Source organism: Aethina tumida, chromosome 5 (assembly GCF_024364675.1).
Source record: "Aethina tumida isolate Nest 87 chromosome 5, icAetTumi1.1, whole genome shotgun sequence".
NCBI lineage: Eukaryota > Metazoa > Arthropoda > Insecta > Coleoptera > Nitidulidae > Aethina > Aethina tumida.
In genome coordinates, this window is record NC_065439.1 from 801,897 (window position 1) to 819,995 (window position 18,099).

Genomic DNA, 18,099 nt, shown 5'->3' on the forward strand with positions numbered 1-18,099 from the left:
AAATATATTTTTTTAAATTCTTAAATTGTCAGTGTTAACATGACTTAAAATTAACATTCACTACTAATTTAACATTGTATTCACTTGTAAAAATTAACCAACACGTTCTAAAAGTGTGTTAACAGATTACTATAAATTTTCCCGCGGTGAAAATCGGACACAAGCAATAGTGGGAGGATTCCACGTTCAAGAATATTCGCGGACGCATTGAAAAATGCACAATATGCCGATACCGCAACACATTTCCATAAATAATAATACAATGGTATGTTGTAAATAAATGATAACAGTATTGCCATAAATTACATGTCTACAGTTATGGTGGACAAAACTGCGACACTGTTTCTTGCACACACACACACACACACAATTTCTTCCTCATTTAACTGTTTTAATGTTAAGTCAAAAATTAACTAGTTTAGTGATGATTGATGCAACTACGAAATACACACAAAGATTCTAGATAAATTTTCAGTCAGGACATTGATATATGGATTAACGCCCACAATGCTTGTTTATGGTGGTACCAAATTGTGTTCATTGAGTGCTTTAACTGTAGTACTAGATCGGTGTAACGTGAGAATGTGATCCCACGTTCACAAACCGTTCCATAAATTCTAACAATACTTACTTACAATTATTTTATGAATTAAAAGTCAACAACTGTTTCATGGTTTTGTCTTCACATGCAACAGAACTAATCAAAACTTATGTTACATGGCAATTTTTTATCAATCAGAAATAGGTTTTTAAGATTAGATTAGATAATGAATATAAATATGCATTGTTATAGCCAATATCAATAGTTATAATTATATTTCAACTTAAGTGTTCTCAGTTCATCCTTATTTAAGATTTTTGCCTTGAGATGATCCCACAGGTGTTCTAGGAGACTCAAATGGGGACTCTGAGAAGACCACTTAATAAGATTAATGGAAATCTCTTCAAACGAATGTTTTACAAGTTGGGTGGAATGTTTTTGTACGTTGCTTTGCAGGACAGGTCAAATCCCTTTATGAAATATCTTACAAAATGTTGTCCGCCACTATAAATGTCACATCGATTTTTTAACATAATCTGGTTTTAAAAACTATTAAATATTTAAACATATAAATAATAATTGTTCACGAATCTATGTTACTGCTATTAATGAACAACTTGAACTGTCAGAAGGAACACTTACGAAAACTGTTTCAATTTTCGTCCTGAAAATTGTTACATAGATAATAACAAAACTTAAATAATCAAATAATTCAATTTTAGTTTTAACAGTTTTAATTGTTTTGGTAATATGCTTATTTAAATATATATAACGTTCACAAATTTATGTCCACCACTATAGATGTCACATCGATTTTTTAACATAATCTGGCTTTAAAAACAATTAAATATTTAAATAAACAAACAGTAATTGTTCTCGAATATATTTTACTGTTATTAATGAATAAATAACTGAACTGTCAGAAAGAAAGCTTACAAAAGCTTTTCCTATTTTCATTCTGAAAATTGTTAAATTTAATAACAAAAGTTAGTTAAATAACAAAATAATTGAATTTGAGAAATTTTAACTGTTTTAATTGTTTTGGTAATCAACTTATTTAAATATATAAAACGTTTATAAATTAATGATTATAGACATAACATCAGTTTTTTAAGATAATCTAGTTTTGATAACTACTAAATATTTAAACACATAAACAGTAATTGTTCACGAATATATTTTACTGTTATTAATGAACAAACAAAACCTGAACTGTCAGAAGGAAAGCTTGCGAAAGCTCTTTCAGTTTTCAGCCTGAAAACAATCAAATTAGACAGCAACAAAACTTACCTTAGACATGATGATAACACAAAACTTAAAACACGATAATTAAAACACAAAAATACAGATTGGTAATGGGATTTCGAGCACGATCAATAAACGGCGGAATTACGGACACTGCGTGCAAGGGACAAGTGCAAATACGGGCGGGCTTGCGCCGAACTCACGACCATTTTTTCCCGATTTTTTCCTTCCCTTTTTATTTTCTTCTATTCCGCACATTCACCACATGATACTATGTGGATCAGCGGGACAGTCTGAATTTATTTCGAAGCGCGTCAATTGAACATTAATTCAACAATACATTGTTCATTGTTGTATTAAATCTTCGGTTATTATTGATTATTTACTTTGTGCCTACCCAGTTTTTTATATTTTTCGTTTATGAACACAACAATTAGTTACAACAAATAGAAATCAACGTGGTTTTTGATAAATAACGTGTCAGAATTGCGTAAATATATAAACTATAATATTGTTGGGCCCCCTTATTTACAACTTGATTCATTGTAAACAATGAGGGTATGCAACCCCGATTACACCAACTAAGATAAAAATCACAGATTACAGATCTGTGCAAAAATATTTCAAACAGTTTGCGGTGTTGTCACGACGGACTGAATAAATTTTAAACACAATCATCGTTGTGCCGTTAAACTGACGTCAACGACGCACAATCATAATTAACAAACTGAAAATTATCTTTATTAATTTTTTATAATTGTAAATAAGTGTGGAATGTTCGACGATAGCCGAATTCAAGTTTCGGCCCACCCGAACAACAATTTCGGATTGTTAATATTTCAAATTTTTTAACGTTGTAACAATTTAACAAGCTAGGAACGTTCCGAACGATTGACCAGAGTTGGCGCTAAAGGTTGTAATTAATAAACCACCAATAATTAGTTAACAAATTAATTTCGTGCGACCCGAACGTCGGTCGTGCGAACCCGAACCGGCACGCCGATTCCACCGTCCGCACGTCAAGTCAATAAAAACAGAAGCAGGGAACAACCGGCAACAGCGTCGGATTCCAAGAGCGCTATCTCTGTTGAACCTCCCGCTGGCCTTTACTTTTATGCTGTTGGCGTCATTCGGTCGTTTACATAAACCTATAAAAATCTGTTTTTTCCGTGCATCCCAAGAGGTTTTCGGCACGGACGGTGCGAATATCGGCCCCCCAACGTTTAAGGTGAGTGTTCCGACGTCGAGGGCCGCACCTGAACGGAGCCCGCACCATTTTCGTTGTGGGGTAAAAAATGTAACAGTTTTACATAAATACTGGTCTGCACGAAGCGCACTGTTAGTATGTAACCAGATCTCATGTAATAAACAAGTGCGGACCATGGCTACAGATTATCAATATTATGTGACTCACTACAACAGTTTGTGAGTCACTGTTGTTGGTTGTTGTTGTTTTGATTGTTGATTGATGATATCCGTTTGTTTTAGTTATAAGATGGACACTGACGAGGGAGAGTCATCCAGTAGCGGCCCCATCTCGACCCTCAACAGTTTGTTTTCATTCACCAGCCCCGCAGTGAAGAAGTTGTTAGGCTGGAAACAAGGTGACGAAGAGGAGAAATGGGCAGAGAAAGCCGTGGATAGTTTAGTTAAAAAGTTGAAGAAACGCAAAGGTGCCATCGAGGAGTTGGAGAGGGCTTTGTCATGTCCAGGACAGCCCAGCAAATGTGTGACAATACCTCGATCTCTGGACGGCAGGCTGCAGGTGTCTCACCGTAAGGGCTTGCCCCACGTAATTTATTGCAGGGTTTGGAGATGGCCCGACCTACAAAGCCACCACGAACTTAAGCCGTTGGAGCACTGTCAATACCCGTTCTCCGCCAAACAAAAGGAAGTGTGTATCAACCCGTACCACTACAAAAGGGTCGAAAGTCCTGTCTTGCCGCCCGTTCTGGTGCCGCGACACAACGACTTCGTGCCCGGCCACTCGTTGCTCCCCTTCCAACAGTTGGTGGAGCCCAACATGCCGCACAACGTCAGCTACACGTCAAACGGCTTCAACTCAAACCACATCGGTCCCAGCTCACCAATGTCCAACGTGTCTAGTCCCGGAAGCGTGGCCTCAAATCCCCAATCGCCCTACGCTAACCTGGCGGAGACTCCACCCCCTGCTTACAGTCCCACCGACGAAAACAACACGAGCAACAACAACACAAGCCCCGAACCAGCCCTGTCAACCGACGTACAGCCGGTCCCCTACCAGGAGCAACCCTTCTGGGCCTCGATAGCCTACTACGAGCTGAACTGCCGTGTCGGCGAGGTGTTCCACTGCCACTCGACGTCGGTGATAGTGGACGGATTCACGAACCCGAGCAACAACAGCGACCGCTTCTGTCTCGGGCAGCTGAGCAACGTGAACCGCAACTCGACGATAGAGAACACGCGACGGCACATCGGCAAAGGGGTGCACCTCTATTACGTGAACGGCGAGGTGTACGCGGAATGCCTCTCCGACTCGGCGATATTCGTGCAGTCGCGCAACTGCAACCACCACCACGGCTTCCATCCCTCAACGGTCTGCAAGATACCGGCCGGGTGTTCGCTGCGGATATTCAACAACGCGGAGTTCGCCCAGCTGCTGTCGCAGTGCGTCAACCACGGCTTCGAGGCGGTGTACGAGCTGACCAAGATGTGCACCATCAGGATGAGCTTCGTGAAGGGATGGGGCGCCGAGTACCACAGACAGGACGTGACCAGCACACCGTGCTGGATCGAGGTGCATCTGCACGGGCCGCTGCAGTGGCTGGACAAGGTGCTCACCCAAATGGGGGCGCCGCACAACGCCATCAGCTCGGTCTCTTAACAATCTTTAGGTGTAAGTTGATTATTTTATGGAGGATCCATTTGATGGGTTGGCTACGAGCACCGGTTCGTGTGTGGGAGGCTTTCGGTATGGCTGAACGTTCCACTGGCAGGTTAAACGTACAAGAAAACTAAATTAACTGTTGATAGATGTAAAAAGTTGTCTCGATCTTGTCATTTTATGTTTCCAAAATTATTGATTGTGCAATACGAATGGTTCACTTGTGCAATAACAACTGTAAAAACTACACTTCTGTGGAAGGTTTTCATCCATATTTAAACAGTTTGTTTTATCCTACATACTTTTATATACTTAAGTGCATATATACACACATTCATTATATATTCATTTTTTGAATTAAATTGTATTATAATTTTTTTATACACATAAGTTTTAATTAAAGTTAGATTATGTTTATTTAATTTTGTTTTATTTTATTTTTAGTACGTTCTATTTTTCTGATTAGAAATCAAAATGTAAATACCTGTTTTACACTCAACAATTTTGCATCAGTGCAGCCAACATTTTTGTTTTTAGTAGTTCAAATATGTTTTATAAGTTGATAGTATTGGATATTGAATTGAATATACAGTGTGGCCCAATTGAAAACAGGGCAACCCCAAAATTTGTATTTTGTCCGATTTTGACTTTTTTTCAATTGTAAAACTACTTATAGTAAAAAAGTAGGCCTAAAATCAAAAATAAAATAATTATTTAGGGATAAAAATAGAAAAAAATCATACTAACAATGTTTTTATGGAAAATCTAACTGCCCCGTTGGATTAAGCACCCTCAGAATTGTTAAGAAACCAACTTTCTTAAAAAAATTATGCATAATCGTTGTTTTGTCAGAATATAATACAACAAAATTTTATTTTCTTCCTCCAGTTCACCGTTTCTTTTTCAATACATTTAAGCATAATATAATATATGTAAAAAAATAAAATAATTTAAGCTATTTTTACGGTTTATTCCATAGATTACTTAATTAAAATAGTAAATTCATATGAATATGATTTATATTTTTTCAACAGAATTATGAATATGCATAATTTTTTTACATAGTTCACTTTTTACTTAGTTTACAATCGAAAATCTTTTGATCAGGCTAAATTTTGAGAGAAACATTAAAAGTTTACTTCGTAGTGGGGGGGGAATCCTTTACAGTCTCTGTCATTCATGATGTCTCTCTCAAAATTCTATAAGATCGAAGGCTTTCCAATCGGTATACCCATTTCAGAGGGTGCTTAATCCAGTGTTGTAATTAGATTTTCTATAAAAAAAATTTATTAGTATAATTTCTTCAATTTTCCTATCTAAAAAATTATTCTGTAGCTTTTGGTGCTAAAAAACATAAGTTAAATATCTTAAAATTGGACGAAAAGGTGAACAATAAAGTGTAATCTCAACATAGACAATAAATTGGCAAGTGTAAAACAGGCCCAATGTTAGAAATATTAACTGAAACTTTAGTTCACATTCAAACACCAACTTCATTTAAAAAACTGAAGTTACAATCAGAAAGAAACCATTTAATTTATGTTAAAATCAGTGGTAGGTATTTTTTGTTGAGTCAACTAATTTAATGTTTTGCGACTTTATTAAATCAAAGTTTGATGTAAATAATGTAACTTATCACTCGTCTCTTGTTTTCTAAAATTAAAACGTCGTGAAACTAATTAAACAGCAATTGAGTTTTTGCGACTTCCTCTACTCCATCAAGACCCAACTAGCGTAGTTAATGTAAAATATCTCTGGGGAAAATGAACCTGAAACATAACTGTATAATCAGAACTAGTATATTATAAAATTGCAAATTATCTTAAGGAAACAGTTCGCGAGTGATAGACGCAGTATTTATAAGCATGCAAGCTGACGTTCTGGTACTGAAATTATCGGATGCGTATTACTTTATATGGATTTTCAGCGTCGAACAGTTCATTTGCATCGTACCGAATGCCGTTAGTGCCCGCATCTGTTTTTATTTTTCGTACTGAAATGCGGAAAAACTGGACGCACCTTTAATAACTCGTGTACGATGTGATTTATCGCCGACACCGGTCGATTTAAACTGGCTTCCTTTTGAATTATTACAGTTTTGATATTGTGCGTGCCTATTGTGTGCCTGAAATTTTACAGTCACGGTTTATTTCGTTTTTATTATTGGGCCAATAAAATTTGTTAACGATTTAGGCAAATATTTATAAATTCCATTTATAACGTGAATGTTCTATTTTAACATAAGATTGTTGCAGTAAAGTTGTACATTTATTGACGTTCCACAACCCCACGATGAAATTTTAGTAGGTGATAATGAATTTGATAAAAATTTACAGAAACAAATTGACGTTAATGTGGTTGTAGATTATATATAGACAAAATATTTTTTAATCGAATGTTTTCATGTCCGTATTTTAAAGTTGAACATGTGATTGTGATCGTTGTATTTGCTTTGTATGTATTTGAATGCAATATTTAATTTATATTCAATGAATGTTACGTTAACTGTATATTATATTCAATAAATCTTAATATTAATTGAGTGTTTTCATTACAATTAGCATTAAAATTGTCTGTTTAGACAACAATGTATTAGAAAATTAGTACCAAATAAAAGTTTTTTACCACATAAGCTTGGAACAGTACAAAAAAATAAATATTATAAAAAATTAGTATTTACCCATCTCTATGAATATTATTATTATTAATATGATTTAAATATTAGTAAGTAACATGGAATTAATAAAGCCTCACACATCATTATTTGTATAAAAATATTAATGAAAATTATGATACGCCACTGTTCCAGGTACGGCTATGGTAAACCGATCAGAAGACGAGTTGTCCCGAACGCTTATCTTCGCGTAACTGTAAATTGTCTTTTATGTAACTGCCTATTAAAACTATTAAAAAGATTAGAAGGCATAAAAATCAACTACTCACTTGACGGACGATTAATTTTGTTAACACAAAAATGTGTTTTCAATTGTTAATAAAAAGAAACAAAATGTGACTAAAAAATTGTGTTTGAGGTTATGTTTACAGTGTAGATTTGTTGTTTTTGAACGTTTTGTCAAGATGAATTCCCCAGCTTTGATAGATTTAACGAAAATATCGAGGATGTGCAAGGCCTGTTTGAAGGTGGATGTCCACCTGACAAAACATCTATTCGAGCTGACTTCCAATGGCACATCCTTAAGCGAAATGTTCAAAATTTGCACCAACATTAGGGTAAGTTGCCATAAAAACGACAGTTTAAGTGTTTATGGTGGGTTTGTTTTAGATACAAAGTGGGGAGACCACTTTGCCCCATTCTTTGTGTGTTGGCTGCATCGAGGACATGAAAATAGCTTACAGCTTCATCATGAAGTCCAAAAAGAATGATTTGTTGTTAAAAAATTTGATTGCTGAGTATGAAGATGATGATGATGATCATGAAGAAGTAATAGATATTGGCAATAATGGTTCGTATTCAGATTGCCTATCAGAAGACAGTTGTGGTACTGCCAAAGGTCTCAAATTGGAAGCAAACAAAAACAATTTAATAACAAAAAAGTCGTGCACTCATTGTTCATTAGGTAGATTTCATTAAGCTTACTTTTTATTGTTGATTAATTGAGTGTGATTTTAGAATTCACCAAAGATGATGATCTAAAAAGGCACATTTCTGATAAACATGTTGAAAAACCTTTGGCCACAAAACTGAGCATGCCTGGTTTACTATGTAAATATTGTTCTTTAGGTATAATTAAAGGTTTAATTTGGGACGTTGTTTAATTTAATTTAATGCTTTTAGAATTCAATGAAGACAACGACTTGAAAAAGCACATTGCCGACAATCACATTGAGGGTGCCATAAGTCCCAGGCCTTATTTGCTGTGCAAATATTGTAGCAAAGGTAAAATATTCACAACTTTAGAACGCAAATCAAACAATTTGTTTTAGAATTTGACAAATCCGTCGATTTAAAGAAGCATTTATTGTTAAATCACTTCGATGTGATGCAGCATCAGCCCGAGCCTAACCCGAATGGCCCACCAAAACTGGTTCCAATCCCAAGATTGTCGATAACTTGCAAACAATGCAACAAGGAGTTCAAAGAAGACGTGCACTTTCAAAGACACGTCCTTTTGGAGCACAATTCGAGCAACAAAGACATTCCTAAAGTCGTTGCATCAAAAAATAATCCACCTGGTTTACAGCTTAAACCTAAAACTTCCACCATTTGTAAATTCTGCAAAAAGAGTATTAAGTCACATGTTTGTGTTAATCGATTAATTACTTATTGTACCTTTTTAGACTTCTATGAAAGCAAACTATTAAAGTGGCATCTCAATAAGATGCACAGAGCAGAACTTAAAATAAAAAAGTTATGTGAAACAATAATAATTAAAGATGATCAAGGGGAAAAAACTACTGAAACTTTAACTGAGAAACCCGATGGTGTTGGTACAACAAAGGAAAATATTGATGCTGTTAGTGAGAGTACAGAAAATACAAAAGGGGATGAATGTGTTAATAAAACGGATGATCAAGTGGATAAAACTGGTGATCAATTGGATAAAACTGACGATAAAGTGGATAAAACTGATAAACAAGAGGATAAAACTGATAAACAAGAGGATAAAACTAATGATCAAGTGGATAAAACTGATGATCAAGTGAATAAAACTGACAATCAAGTGGAAACAAGTCAAAAGAATGACGACTCAGAGGAGAATCAACAGGCTGAACCCAAAAAACTTGTTGAATTAGAAGAAGATGCAGCGAATCAAATACCTTTACTAATCTGCAAGTTTTGTGAAAAAGGTGGGGCTTCATTTAGTTGTTAATAGTTAAACTTTAATGTGGATTTGCAGAATATAAAGAAGATTTGGACTTAATGCAACACATTGTTAAGGAACACAAAGACAGAACATTCAGATCAAGTCAACCAGCACCTAAAGTTGAAGTGACCCCTTTGAAGTTCACCTTTAAACTTGAAACCGGCGTTCTGGAGCCTATAACTAGGGACGAGAAGCCTGTGCCAGTAGAGAACCTGAACTTACCTCCGTTACCTTTATTGATTTGTAAATACTGTGAACAAGGTACACAACCACGTAGTTTTTTTGCAAATACATATAATAGGGAATGTTTTTATAGAGTTCCAGGAGGACGACGTGTTTAAGCGGCACGTCCTGCAGCAGCACGGCCCGTGCCAGTTCTGCGGCAAGTCCTGCACCCTCCTCTCGGCCCACTACAGCTCCTGCACCAAATGCGTCGAGTGCAAACGCTGCAAGAAGACCTACACGACGCCGGCGTACAAGAAGCACGTGGACACGTGCATGCGACAGTGCAAGATATGCGGCAAGGTGTGCAAGTCGCCGCAGAAAATGAGGGCTCACCAGCTGTGGCACACGAAACCCTATCAGTGCGACGTGTGCGGCAGGAACTTCTCGTCCAAGGCGCTGCTGCGGATGCACCACACCACACACGGGAAGCCCACAGTGCCGTGCGACGTGTGCGGTAAGAAGTTCAGCAATGCCAGCTATGTGAAGCTGCACAAGAAGATACACCAGCGGGACTATCTGAAGTGCAACTACTGCGACAGCAAGTTCCTCACGGAGAAGCGGATGGAGAGCCACATTTGTTTGCAGAAAATGTCGTTGGAGATTCAGGGCATACCCATTAAGGATGACAATGCCGAAGAGAAGGAGCTCAAAGGTGACAGGTTCCCATGCGAGTTCTGCGACAAGTTCTACCTCCACAAGGCTACATTGAAGGCACACGTTGCCAGGGTGCACATGGGCAGGATTTTCAAATGTAAATACTGCGACAAAGGTGAATTTACTGCTTTTTTTGTTTATTAATCAAATTCAAAACTTTTAACACTACCAACTTACAGGCATGATTTGTTTGTAAACACTACCAACTTACAGGCATGATTTGTTTATAAACACACCAATAATTTAAATGTTGTTATACACAAATCAGTGCCATTAAGATATGGAATCTAATTGGTGTAACCTACCTTACAGAATTCAATGAACGATACAGGCTGGAGGACCATGAGAACAAACACACCGGTCAAAACCAGTATAAATGCGACGAATGCGACAAAGTATTCGTGTGCAAGAAGCCGTACATGAGGCACCGCTGGACGCACAAGAGACCCCTTTACAGCTGCCAGTTTTGCGACAAAACGTTCCCATTCAACGACGGCTTGAAACAACACATGTTCTCGCACATGAAAGGTTTCCTGTGTTCGGAATGCGGCAGGGTGTTCTCCAGGGCCAACTCCCTTAGGGAACACATGAACAAACACAACGGTAATGGTAAATCTTCAATCGATCATGATCATGTTAATAATTGGTTTTAATGTTGCAGGTGTTAAACCGTTCAAGTGTGATGTGTGTGACCGGGAGTTTTACACTAAGAGTGCAGTTTACGTGCACAAGAAGTTGCACGACAAAGGAATCAAATTAAATTGCGACATTTGCTCCGTTACTTTTAAATACAGGTGGCAACGTACCAAGCACATGAAACGCCATTTGGATGATGGTGTTAAAATGAAGAGGAAACGCAGGGGAACTAAGAAACAACCTTGTAAAACTGAGGGTTAATAAAGTTTTTAAGTTTATTTGGCGTTTCTCTCAAAAAACTAAATTTTATCTCCAAATATGGTTGTTTTGCTTTTGTAATACTAGAGGGCGCCAACACCAAAACAACAAAACTTTAAGGTTAACTGACTGATTCAGTCAAAAATTATTAAATAATTAGAATTTGTAACAATAAAATGGCAGTGCCAAGTTGGCCTAATAATATAAAGCAGTTGTGCTTGGCCTGCTTTAAGAATAATAAAAGCATAAATGTATTCGACTACAATTATAATGGGGAAAAATTAGTTAAAATAATAAAAGATTGTACAGGAATATTAGTTAGTATTATAATATTTACTTTGTGTTGCAATAAAGTGTTTGAAATGTTTTAGTTTGAAGAAAATGTCCTTACAATTCCAACTACATTATGTGAAGATTGTGTTGCCATACTAAAGTTGTTACACAATTTTATATTTATGTGTAGAAGAAATGAAAAAAATATGAGAGAGTTTCTGACTTGCTCTAATCCTGCGAATAAATCAGATCTGACTGGATTAAGTGAAGATGCTCAAACAAAAGACTTAGAAAATGAAGAGAAACTATTACACATTTTACATTATGTTGAGGCAGACCATGATTATATTATTAAAAGTATTGAAAATCAGGAAAGTGAAATAAACAATCAGATAATTATCGAAAACATGCCAGGTAGTTACATGTAAGCATTTATGTGCATTAAAAATAGTAAGCAAGATATTTTAGAAGCTGAATCTGATCTAAAAGTCTGGAGCAAAGAGAAACACCGTTGTAAAACGTGTGGGAAGCTGTTCAGCAATAAATTTAGCTTATCCGCCCATCACAAATACATTCACGAGTCCAGACCATTCTTATGTTCAGTTTGTGGCAAGACATTCTCCCGACTGCACCACTTGAACACCCACATCAGTACCTTGCACAAAGACTCGTCAGAAAATGGGGAAAATGCCACGTTCAACTGCAACGTCTGTTCCAAGTCTTATGCCACTTTGTCTTCCCTACGTGCTCATACCAAAATACACACTAAGGTAAATTGTGTTCTTTATTTTACTTAAGTACTTAAGTAAATAAAGTTTCATTATAGGGCCACCCATATAAATGTGAATTTTGCGGTCATTACTTCAAGTCGATATCTAAGAGAGACTCCCATAAATGTCCCAAAAAGCTTGTGATGCAAATCAAGGGTTTAATAACCACAACTCCTGAAATTGCAGATTCTTTGCCCACATGTGATGTTTGTGGAAAGGAATTCACTGACGACAACCTACTATTTGAGCACAGAAAGAAGATGCACATGGAAGAGGGCGGCCGTTGCGACGTTTGCAAGAAGAAGTTCTCCTGCCACTTTTACCTGAAAAAACACATGAAACTACACTTGAAGGAATTGCCATTCAAGTGTTCAGTGTGTGGGAAAGGCTGTCCCAGTCAGTACGCGTTGGACAGGCACACGAGACGTCACTCGGGGGCGGACTCGGTGACCTGCCAGCACTGCGGCAAAGTACTGTCGCACACGTCCAGTTTGAAGTACCACCTGGCCACGCACGAACAGCCGAAGGACTCCGTGCGGTGCGACATATGCGACAAGCATTTCGCTTCAGAGTCGTTTCTGAAAAAGCACTTGATAACGCACAACAAGCCGTTCCTGTGCGTGGAGTGCGGCAAGACTTTTGGCAACAAGACTAAGTACACAGAACACATGAACAGGCACAAGGGGGAGAAGCCGTTCGTCTGTGATAAGTGCGACAAAGCTTTTTTCTATAAGTTCTGTTTGAGGAGGCACAAGGAGGTGTACCATCGACATTCCGGAATTGATGCAGTGGAAGTTGTAAACTGATTAAAATTGATCTACTGTTTATTATTTATTGACCCTAAAAATTAATCATAAAAATACATTACTGAATATATTAAAATATTCGTATTAATTAGTAATTACGTTCGCCTTTCATTTCAACAATGATTAAATATTTACCTTATTTAAACGTATATTTTAATGTTAAAATTTTAAAACCACTATGGGTGTTATTTGGGTTGCCTAATAATATATATATATATACCACTAAATTTGTATTTTTATAATAAATATTGTTTGTATATTAAAAATAAATACAAGTATCATATTAAGTCTTTTAACTAAAAATGAAGTATGTTTATTAAAATTATTTATTTAATAAGAATTTTTTAACCTGACAACAATCAAAACATAACCTATAAAAATATATATATTTATATTGATTCAATTTTACAAATATGAATTATAATAAAAACGATTTGTTTATTGGAAATTTTGATAAGCTATGCAGAACATGTTTATCCAAAAATAACATAAATTCAATATTCACCACGATAAAGAACACTGATGCTGAAGTTAAAAATGTTTTGGAACATTTTGAAATAGATGTAAACAAACCCAATAATATTCAATTTAAATAATATAATCAAGCGGTTTTTAGGTGGAACATACAGAAAACATGCCTGAAACTATTTGCGAAACTTGCTTAAATATCATAACACAATATACTGAATTCAAACGACAAGTGCAAAAGGTTAATGTTTTATTAAAAGAGTTACTGACAACAGAAGACAATGTAATTAAACAGGAGTTTGAACTTCAGGAAGACGCTAGCTCCTTAGAGAATTTTAGCTTTGAAAAATCTAAAAGTGTGTTCACATGCAATGTATGTAAAACAATCTTTTCCACCAACAGTGAGCTACAAGCACACATAGAACAGGAATTACACAACAACCAATATGATTGCCCACAGTGTACGAAGTCCTTTCCCCATCGATCAAAGTTATACATCCATCAACAGGAATTTAAGCACTACAAAACCAAAATCAGGCAAAGTATAAAGTGCGAGTACTGCGATAAAGACGTCGTGAAAAAGACGTACAAAAACCACCTGAGGGTGCACACACAAGAGAAGCCGTTCGCGTGCGAAATTTGCGACCGATCGTTCAGTTTAAAAAGGAATTTGAAGAGGCACATAATGACGCACACCGGTGAGAAGCCTTTCGTTTGTAATATATGTAACAAAGGTAAGATAACCAAATAATCAGACGGTTGTGATGGTCACCGTGCCGTTTACAGGTTTTATACAAGCGGTGTCGCTGAAGGAGCACATAAAAAAGCACGGACCGAAGCTGGAAACGGCGGAGAAGAAGTGGATCTGCGACGAGTGCGGCAGGACGTTCCAGCGACACGTGCACTACATGCGTCACCTGAGGTCGCACGCCGGGGACGAGAAGCCCGCTGCGGAGGTGCGCAGCCCGGAGTTGATTTGCAACGAGTGCGGACGCGGGTACGCGTCGCTGGCGTCGCTGCGGGTGCACCACCTGTCGCACGGCACCAAGGGCTACCTGTGCGACGACTGCGGCAAGGGGTTCGCCACCAAGACGATGCTGAAGAGTCACCTGAGGACGCACACGAAGGAGCGGCCGTACAAGTGCGTGACGTGCGACAAGGCGTTCTCGCACTCGCATACGTTGGCGTCGCACATAGCCATCCACAAGAACCAGAAGCCGTACGGGTGCAAGGTGTGCGACAAGTCGTTCAGACAGGCGTCGCACTTGAAGCAGCACCTGCGGCTGCACAACGGCGAAAAGCCCTACGATTGTCCGTATTGTGGGAAATGTTTCACTGTCAAGGGGAACTTGGTGGTGCATATACGTTTGCACACGGGGGAAACCCCGTACAAATGTACCGTCTGCGATAAAGGGTTTCACGATTCCAGTAGTTTGAAAAAGCATGTTAAAAGACATGAAGATAAGAATGATTTTTCGTTTTCAGATGTAAAAACTGGCGATGTGACGGACGGTTCAATTTTATAAATTTAATTATCCCTACAGCATATTCACACAACACTCACTCCGTACCTAGTTTGAATGGAGTATATATTATTAATGTGTTTTTATAGGTTGTAGACTTATCTACATTTTTCTCAAATGAAACAAAAATATTGTAATGCAATATTCAATAAAAATTGTGTATTTTCGTTGAACATTTAATGATCATTTAATTTATTTTTTTTAAACTATTCAAAATACAGCGAATTGTATTTATATCAATTAAATTATTTATTTAATTGTGTTTTAATTGGAGCGAATAAATGATACCTCTTTTGCTCTTGTTATATAATTCATTATATTACTATGAGAGAGAATTTATTTTATTATTTATTAAAAACATGTAACTGTTACAAAAATGAAAATTTATTTTATATTTTAATAAAAACACTTCAAAAACATACTAAACATTTTATTTAAAAATAAATAACAAAATATCACAAACATTTTACATGTTCTAATACAGTCTTTTAAAATAAAGATCTACGATATAATACAATATGTCACTTATTGATTATAGAAGTGGTGATACTGGGAAGGATTTAATCAACTTCTTCAATCGTTGGTCCGCCTTGTTTTCCACCAAAACCGCCTGCTTGTTGCCCACAACTTCCCGGCATGGATCCTTGTTGACCGCCGCCATACAATTTCGCCATGATCGGGCTGCAAATGGAGGTCAACTCTTTCTGTTTGTCCTCGTACTCCTCTTTCTCCGCCAACGAGTTATTATCCAACCATTGCAGACAGTTCTGGCACTCGCTCTCCACTTTCGATTTGTCTTCGGCTGATAGTTTGTCGCCGCAATCGGACACAGCCTGTTTTACTTGGAATATATAAGCTTCCAGTTGGTTGCGAGCCGAAATCCTCTGCCTCTGCTTTTCATCCTCTTCTTTGTACTTTTCAGCTTCCGACACCATCCTGTCTATGTCTCGTTGCGACAAACGTCCCTTGTCGTTTTTGATTGTGATGTTTCGAGAGTTTCCAGAACTTGTGTCTTTGGCGGAGACGTTCAAAATTCCGTTGGCGTCCAAGTCGAAGGTGACTTCTATCTTTGGAACTCCTCTTGGTGCGGGCGGAATTCCCGTCAGATCGAACGTTCCCAGGAGATTGTTGTCTTTGGTCATCGCTCGTTCGCCTTCGAATACTTGAATAGTGACTGCTGGTTGGTTATCCGCGTAAGTCGTGAAGGTCTGGGTTTGTTTGCAGGGAATTCTCGCGTTTCGTTCGATGATCTTTGTCATTACTCCTCCGGCAGTTTCGATACCCAAAGAAAGTGGAGTCACATCGACCAGAAGGACGTCTTGGATCTTGGAGTCGGATTCACCATTGAGAACGGCAGCTTGGACGGCGGCACCGTAAGCCACTGCTTCGTCTGGATTGATCGAGAGATTCAAAGACTTTCCGCAGAAGTAGTTCTGTAGTAAGCTTTGAATTTTGGGAATCCTAGTGGAGCCTCCTACTAATACAACGTCATGAATTGCTCCCTTATCCATTTTGGCGTCGTTAAGAGCCTTTTCAACTGGCTGCAATGTTCCCCTGAACAAATCGGAACAGAGCTCTTCGAATCGTGCCCTGGATACTTTGGTGTAGAAATCGACACCCTCAAAGAGAGCATCAATTTCAATGCTGGCTTCGGTACTTGATGACAACGTCCTCTTTGCCCTTTCTGCTGCGGTTCTCAACCTTCTCAACGATCGTGGATTGCTTCTTAGATCTTTTTTGTACTTCCGTTTGAATTCATCAGCCAAGTGATTAACAAGTCTGTTGTCGAAGTCTTCTCCGCCAAGATGTGTGTCACCGGCAGTGGCTTTGACTTCGAATAGTGAACCTTCGTCGATGGTTAGAATGGAAACGTCGAATGTTCCACCGCCCAAATCGAAGATGAGTACGTTTCTTTCTCCCTTCAAATTCTTATCCAAACCGTAGGCGAGTGCTGCTGCGGTCGGTTCGTTGATGATCCTCATGACATTGAGACCAGCGATCACTCCGGCATCTTTAGTGGCTTGTCTTTGGGAGTCGTTGAAGTAAGCTGGTACTGTGATGACTGCATCTCTAACGGACGTTCCCAAATATGCTTCTGCCGTTTCCTTCATTTTCGTCAACACCATCGAGCTGATCTCTTCTGGAGCGAAAGTTTTGTTCTCCCCTTTGTATTCGACTTGAATTTTCGGTTTTCCTCCATCACTGATTACTTTGAAGGGCCAGTGTTTGATGTCCTGTTGTATTTTCGGATCGTCGTATTTCCTTCCGATGAGACGTTTGGCATCGAAGACTGTGTTGTGGGGATTCATGGCGACCTGGTTTTTGGCGGCATCTCCCAGGAGTCTTTCGGTGTCGGTGAATGCGACGTAACTGGGTGTCGTCCTGTTTCCTTGATCGTTGGCGATGATTTCCACCTTTCCATGCTGCCACACTCCGACGCAGGAGTATGTGGTTCCCAAGTCGATTCCGATTGCTGGACTTTTCACCATTTTTATTGTTTGTTTGTACTTTTCACTTCGTAACTCACAAATAAATAAGTTGTCTTTGTATAACTGTGAGAAACAATGGTTTGCGCTATCGCACTGTTCAGCGTTTTTACTGCTTCGTAGTTTGTATTGAACTGGCTCGTTTCACTGTAGGCGACGCTTATATATAGACGGGTTATATGACGTAGAATATTCGCGATTCTCGTGACAGATCTCGAAATTTCCACCTTCTCGTAACTAAAACAAAACATAAATATTTTGATTATCACAACCCAGACGTAGCATACAGTTGTACTATTATAGATATAAAAATGTATATTTGTGAAATTATTCCATAATATGTAATACTGAAGTGTTTTAAACAATTTATATTGAAACTAACTAAATGATAACAATTAATAGAATTAATTGATTTATACCAACAAAAAAATTTTCTTTCAAGTTTATCAATATGATCTACAACACATATATGTATATCTAGAATATTAATTATATAAAAATTATTAAATAATAGAAATTATTATT

At 37.7% G+C, this 18,099-nt stretch overlaps 5 protein-coding genes across 8 annotated transcripts in view; 3 read left to right on the forward strand and 2 right to left on the reverse strand.

The window, feature by feature from the left end:
* LOC109594782 (uncharacterized) overlaps window positions 1–1,969 on the reverse strand; it is a 76,498-nt gene extending 74,529 nt beyond the window's left edge. For 2 of the 4 annotated variants that reach the window (XM_049968307.1, XM_020010019.2), the window contains exon 1: window positions 1,832–1,969. In XM_049968307.1, coding sequence (XP_049824264.1) covers window positions 1,832–1,840 — 9 coding nt within the window. In that variant the 5' untranslated portion in view covers window positions 1,841–1,969. The remainder of the gene's footprint in view (window positions 1–1,831) is intronic. The other 2 variants (XM_020010021.2, XM_020010020.2) reach the window with 1 other exon arrangement.
* Window positions 1,970–2,858: 889 nt separating this feature from the next.
* LOC109594773 (protein mothers against dpp) lies at window positions 2,859–5,066 on the forward strand. The gene is made up of 2 exons (XM_020010012.2): window positions 2,859–3,014; window positions 3,275–5,066. Exon 2 carries the CDS (start codon window positions 3,282–3,284, stop codon window positions 4,647–4,649), a length of 1,368 nt encoding a protein of 455 aa, XP_019865571.1. The 5' UTR covers window positions 2,859–3,014; window positions 3,275–3,281; the 3' UTR covers window positions 4,650–5,066.
* A 2,442-nt stretch (window positions 5,067–7,508) lies between these two features.
* LOC109594787 (zinc finger protein 845) lies at window positions 7,509–13,179 on the forward strand. The gene is made up of 15 exons (XM_049967317.1): window positions 7,509–7,880; window positions 7,933–8,227; window positions 8,281–8,391; window positions 8,446–8,547; window positions 8,595–8,894; window positions 8,949–9,458; window positions 9,509–9,736; window positions 9,792–10,469; window positions 10,667–10,957; window positions 11,016–11,246; window positions 11,338–11,368; window positions 11,409–11,565; window positions 11,620–11,935; window positions 11,990–12,291; window positions 12,348–13,179. Exons 1-15 carry the CDS (start codon window positions 7,728–7,730, stop codon window positions 13,095–13,097), a joined length of 4,455 nt encoding a protein of 1,484 aa, XP_049823274.1. The 5' UTR covers window positions 7,509–7,727; the 3' UTR covers window positions 13,098–13,179.
* Window positions 13,180–13,511: 332 nt separating this feature from the next.
* Window positions 13,512–15,386, forward strand: LOC109594772 (zinc finger protein OZF-like). Its single transcript, XM_049967614.1, has 3 exons — window positions 13,512–13,660; window positions 13,714–14,299; window positions 14,352–15,386. The coding sequence occupies exons 2-3, from the start codon at window positions 13,732–13,734 to the stop codon at window positions 15,089–15,091; spliced, it is 1,308 nt and encodes a 435-aa protein (XP_049823571.1). The 5' UTR covers window positions 13,512–13,660; window positions 13,714–13,731; the 3' UTR covers window positions 15,092–15,386.
* Window positions 15,387–15,503: 117 nt separating this feature from the next.
* On the reverse strand, window positions 15,504–17,687 carry LOC109594781 (heat shock protein 68-like). Its single transcript, XM_049967613.1, has one exon. The coding sequence runs from the start codon at window positions 17,575–17,577 to the stop codon at window positions 15,649–15,651; it is 1,929 nt and encodes a 642-aa protein (XP_049823570.1). The 5' UTR covers window positions 17,578–17,687; the 3' UTR covers window positions 15,504–15,648.
* Between the last annotated feature and the right edge of the window lie 412 nt (window positions 17,688–18,099).

Excerpts from the sequence above, each read along its gene's own strand:
- LOC109594772 (XM_049967614.1), top strand. The coding sequence starts at position 13,732 with ATGCCTGAAACTATTTGCGAAACTTGCTTAAATATCATAACACAATAT. Across the intron at positions 14,300-14,351 it reads TTGTAATATATGTAACAAAG|GTTTTATACAAGCGGTGTCG; the intron begins GTAAGATAACCA and ends TGCCGTTTACAG.
- LOC109594787 (XM_049967317.1), top strand. The coding sequence starts at position 7,728 with ATGAATTCCCCAGCTTTGATAGATTTAACGAAAATATCGAGGATGTGC. Across the intron at positions 11,247-11,337 it reads ACAACCTTGTAAAACTGAGG|GGCGCCAACACCAAAACAAC; the intron begins GTTAATAAAGTT and ends GTAATACTAGAG. Across the intron at positions 12,292-12,347 it reads ATACCAAAATACACACTAAG|GGCCACCCATATAAATGTGA; the intron begins GTAAATTGTGTT and ends GTTTCATTATAG.
- LOC109594781 (XM_049967613.1), bottom strand. The coding sequence starts at position 17,577 with ATGGTGAAAAGTCCAGCAATCGGAATCGACTTGGGAACCACATACTCC.
- LOC109594773 (XM_020010012.2), top strand. The coding sequence starts at position 3,282 with ATGGACACTGACGAGGGAGAGTCATCCAGTAGCGGCCCCATCTCGACC.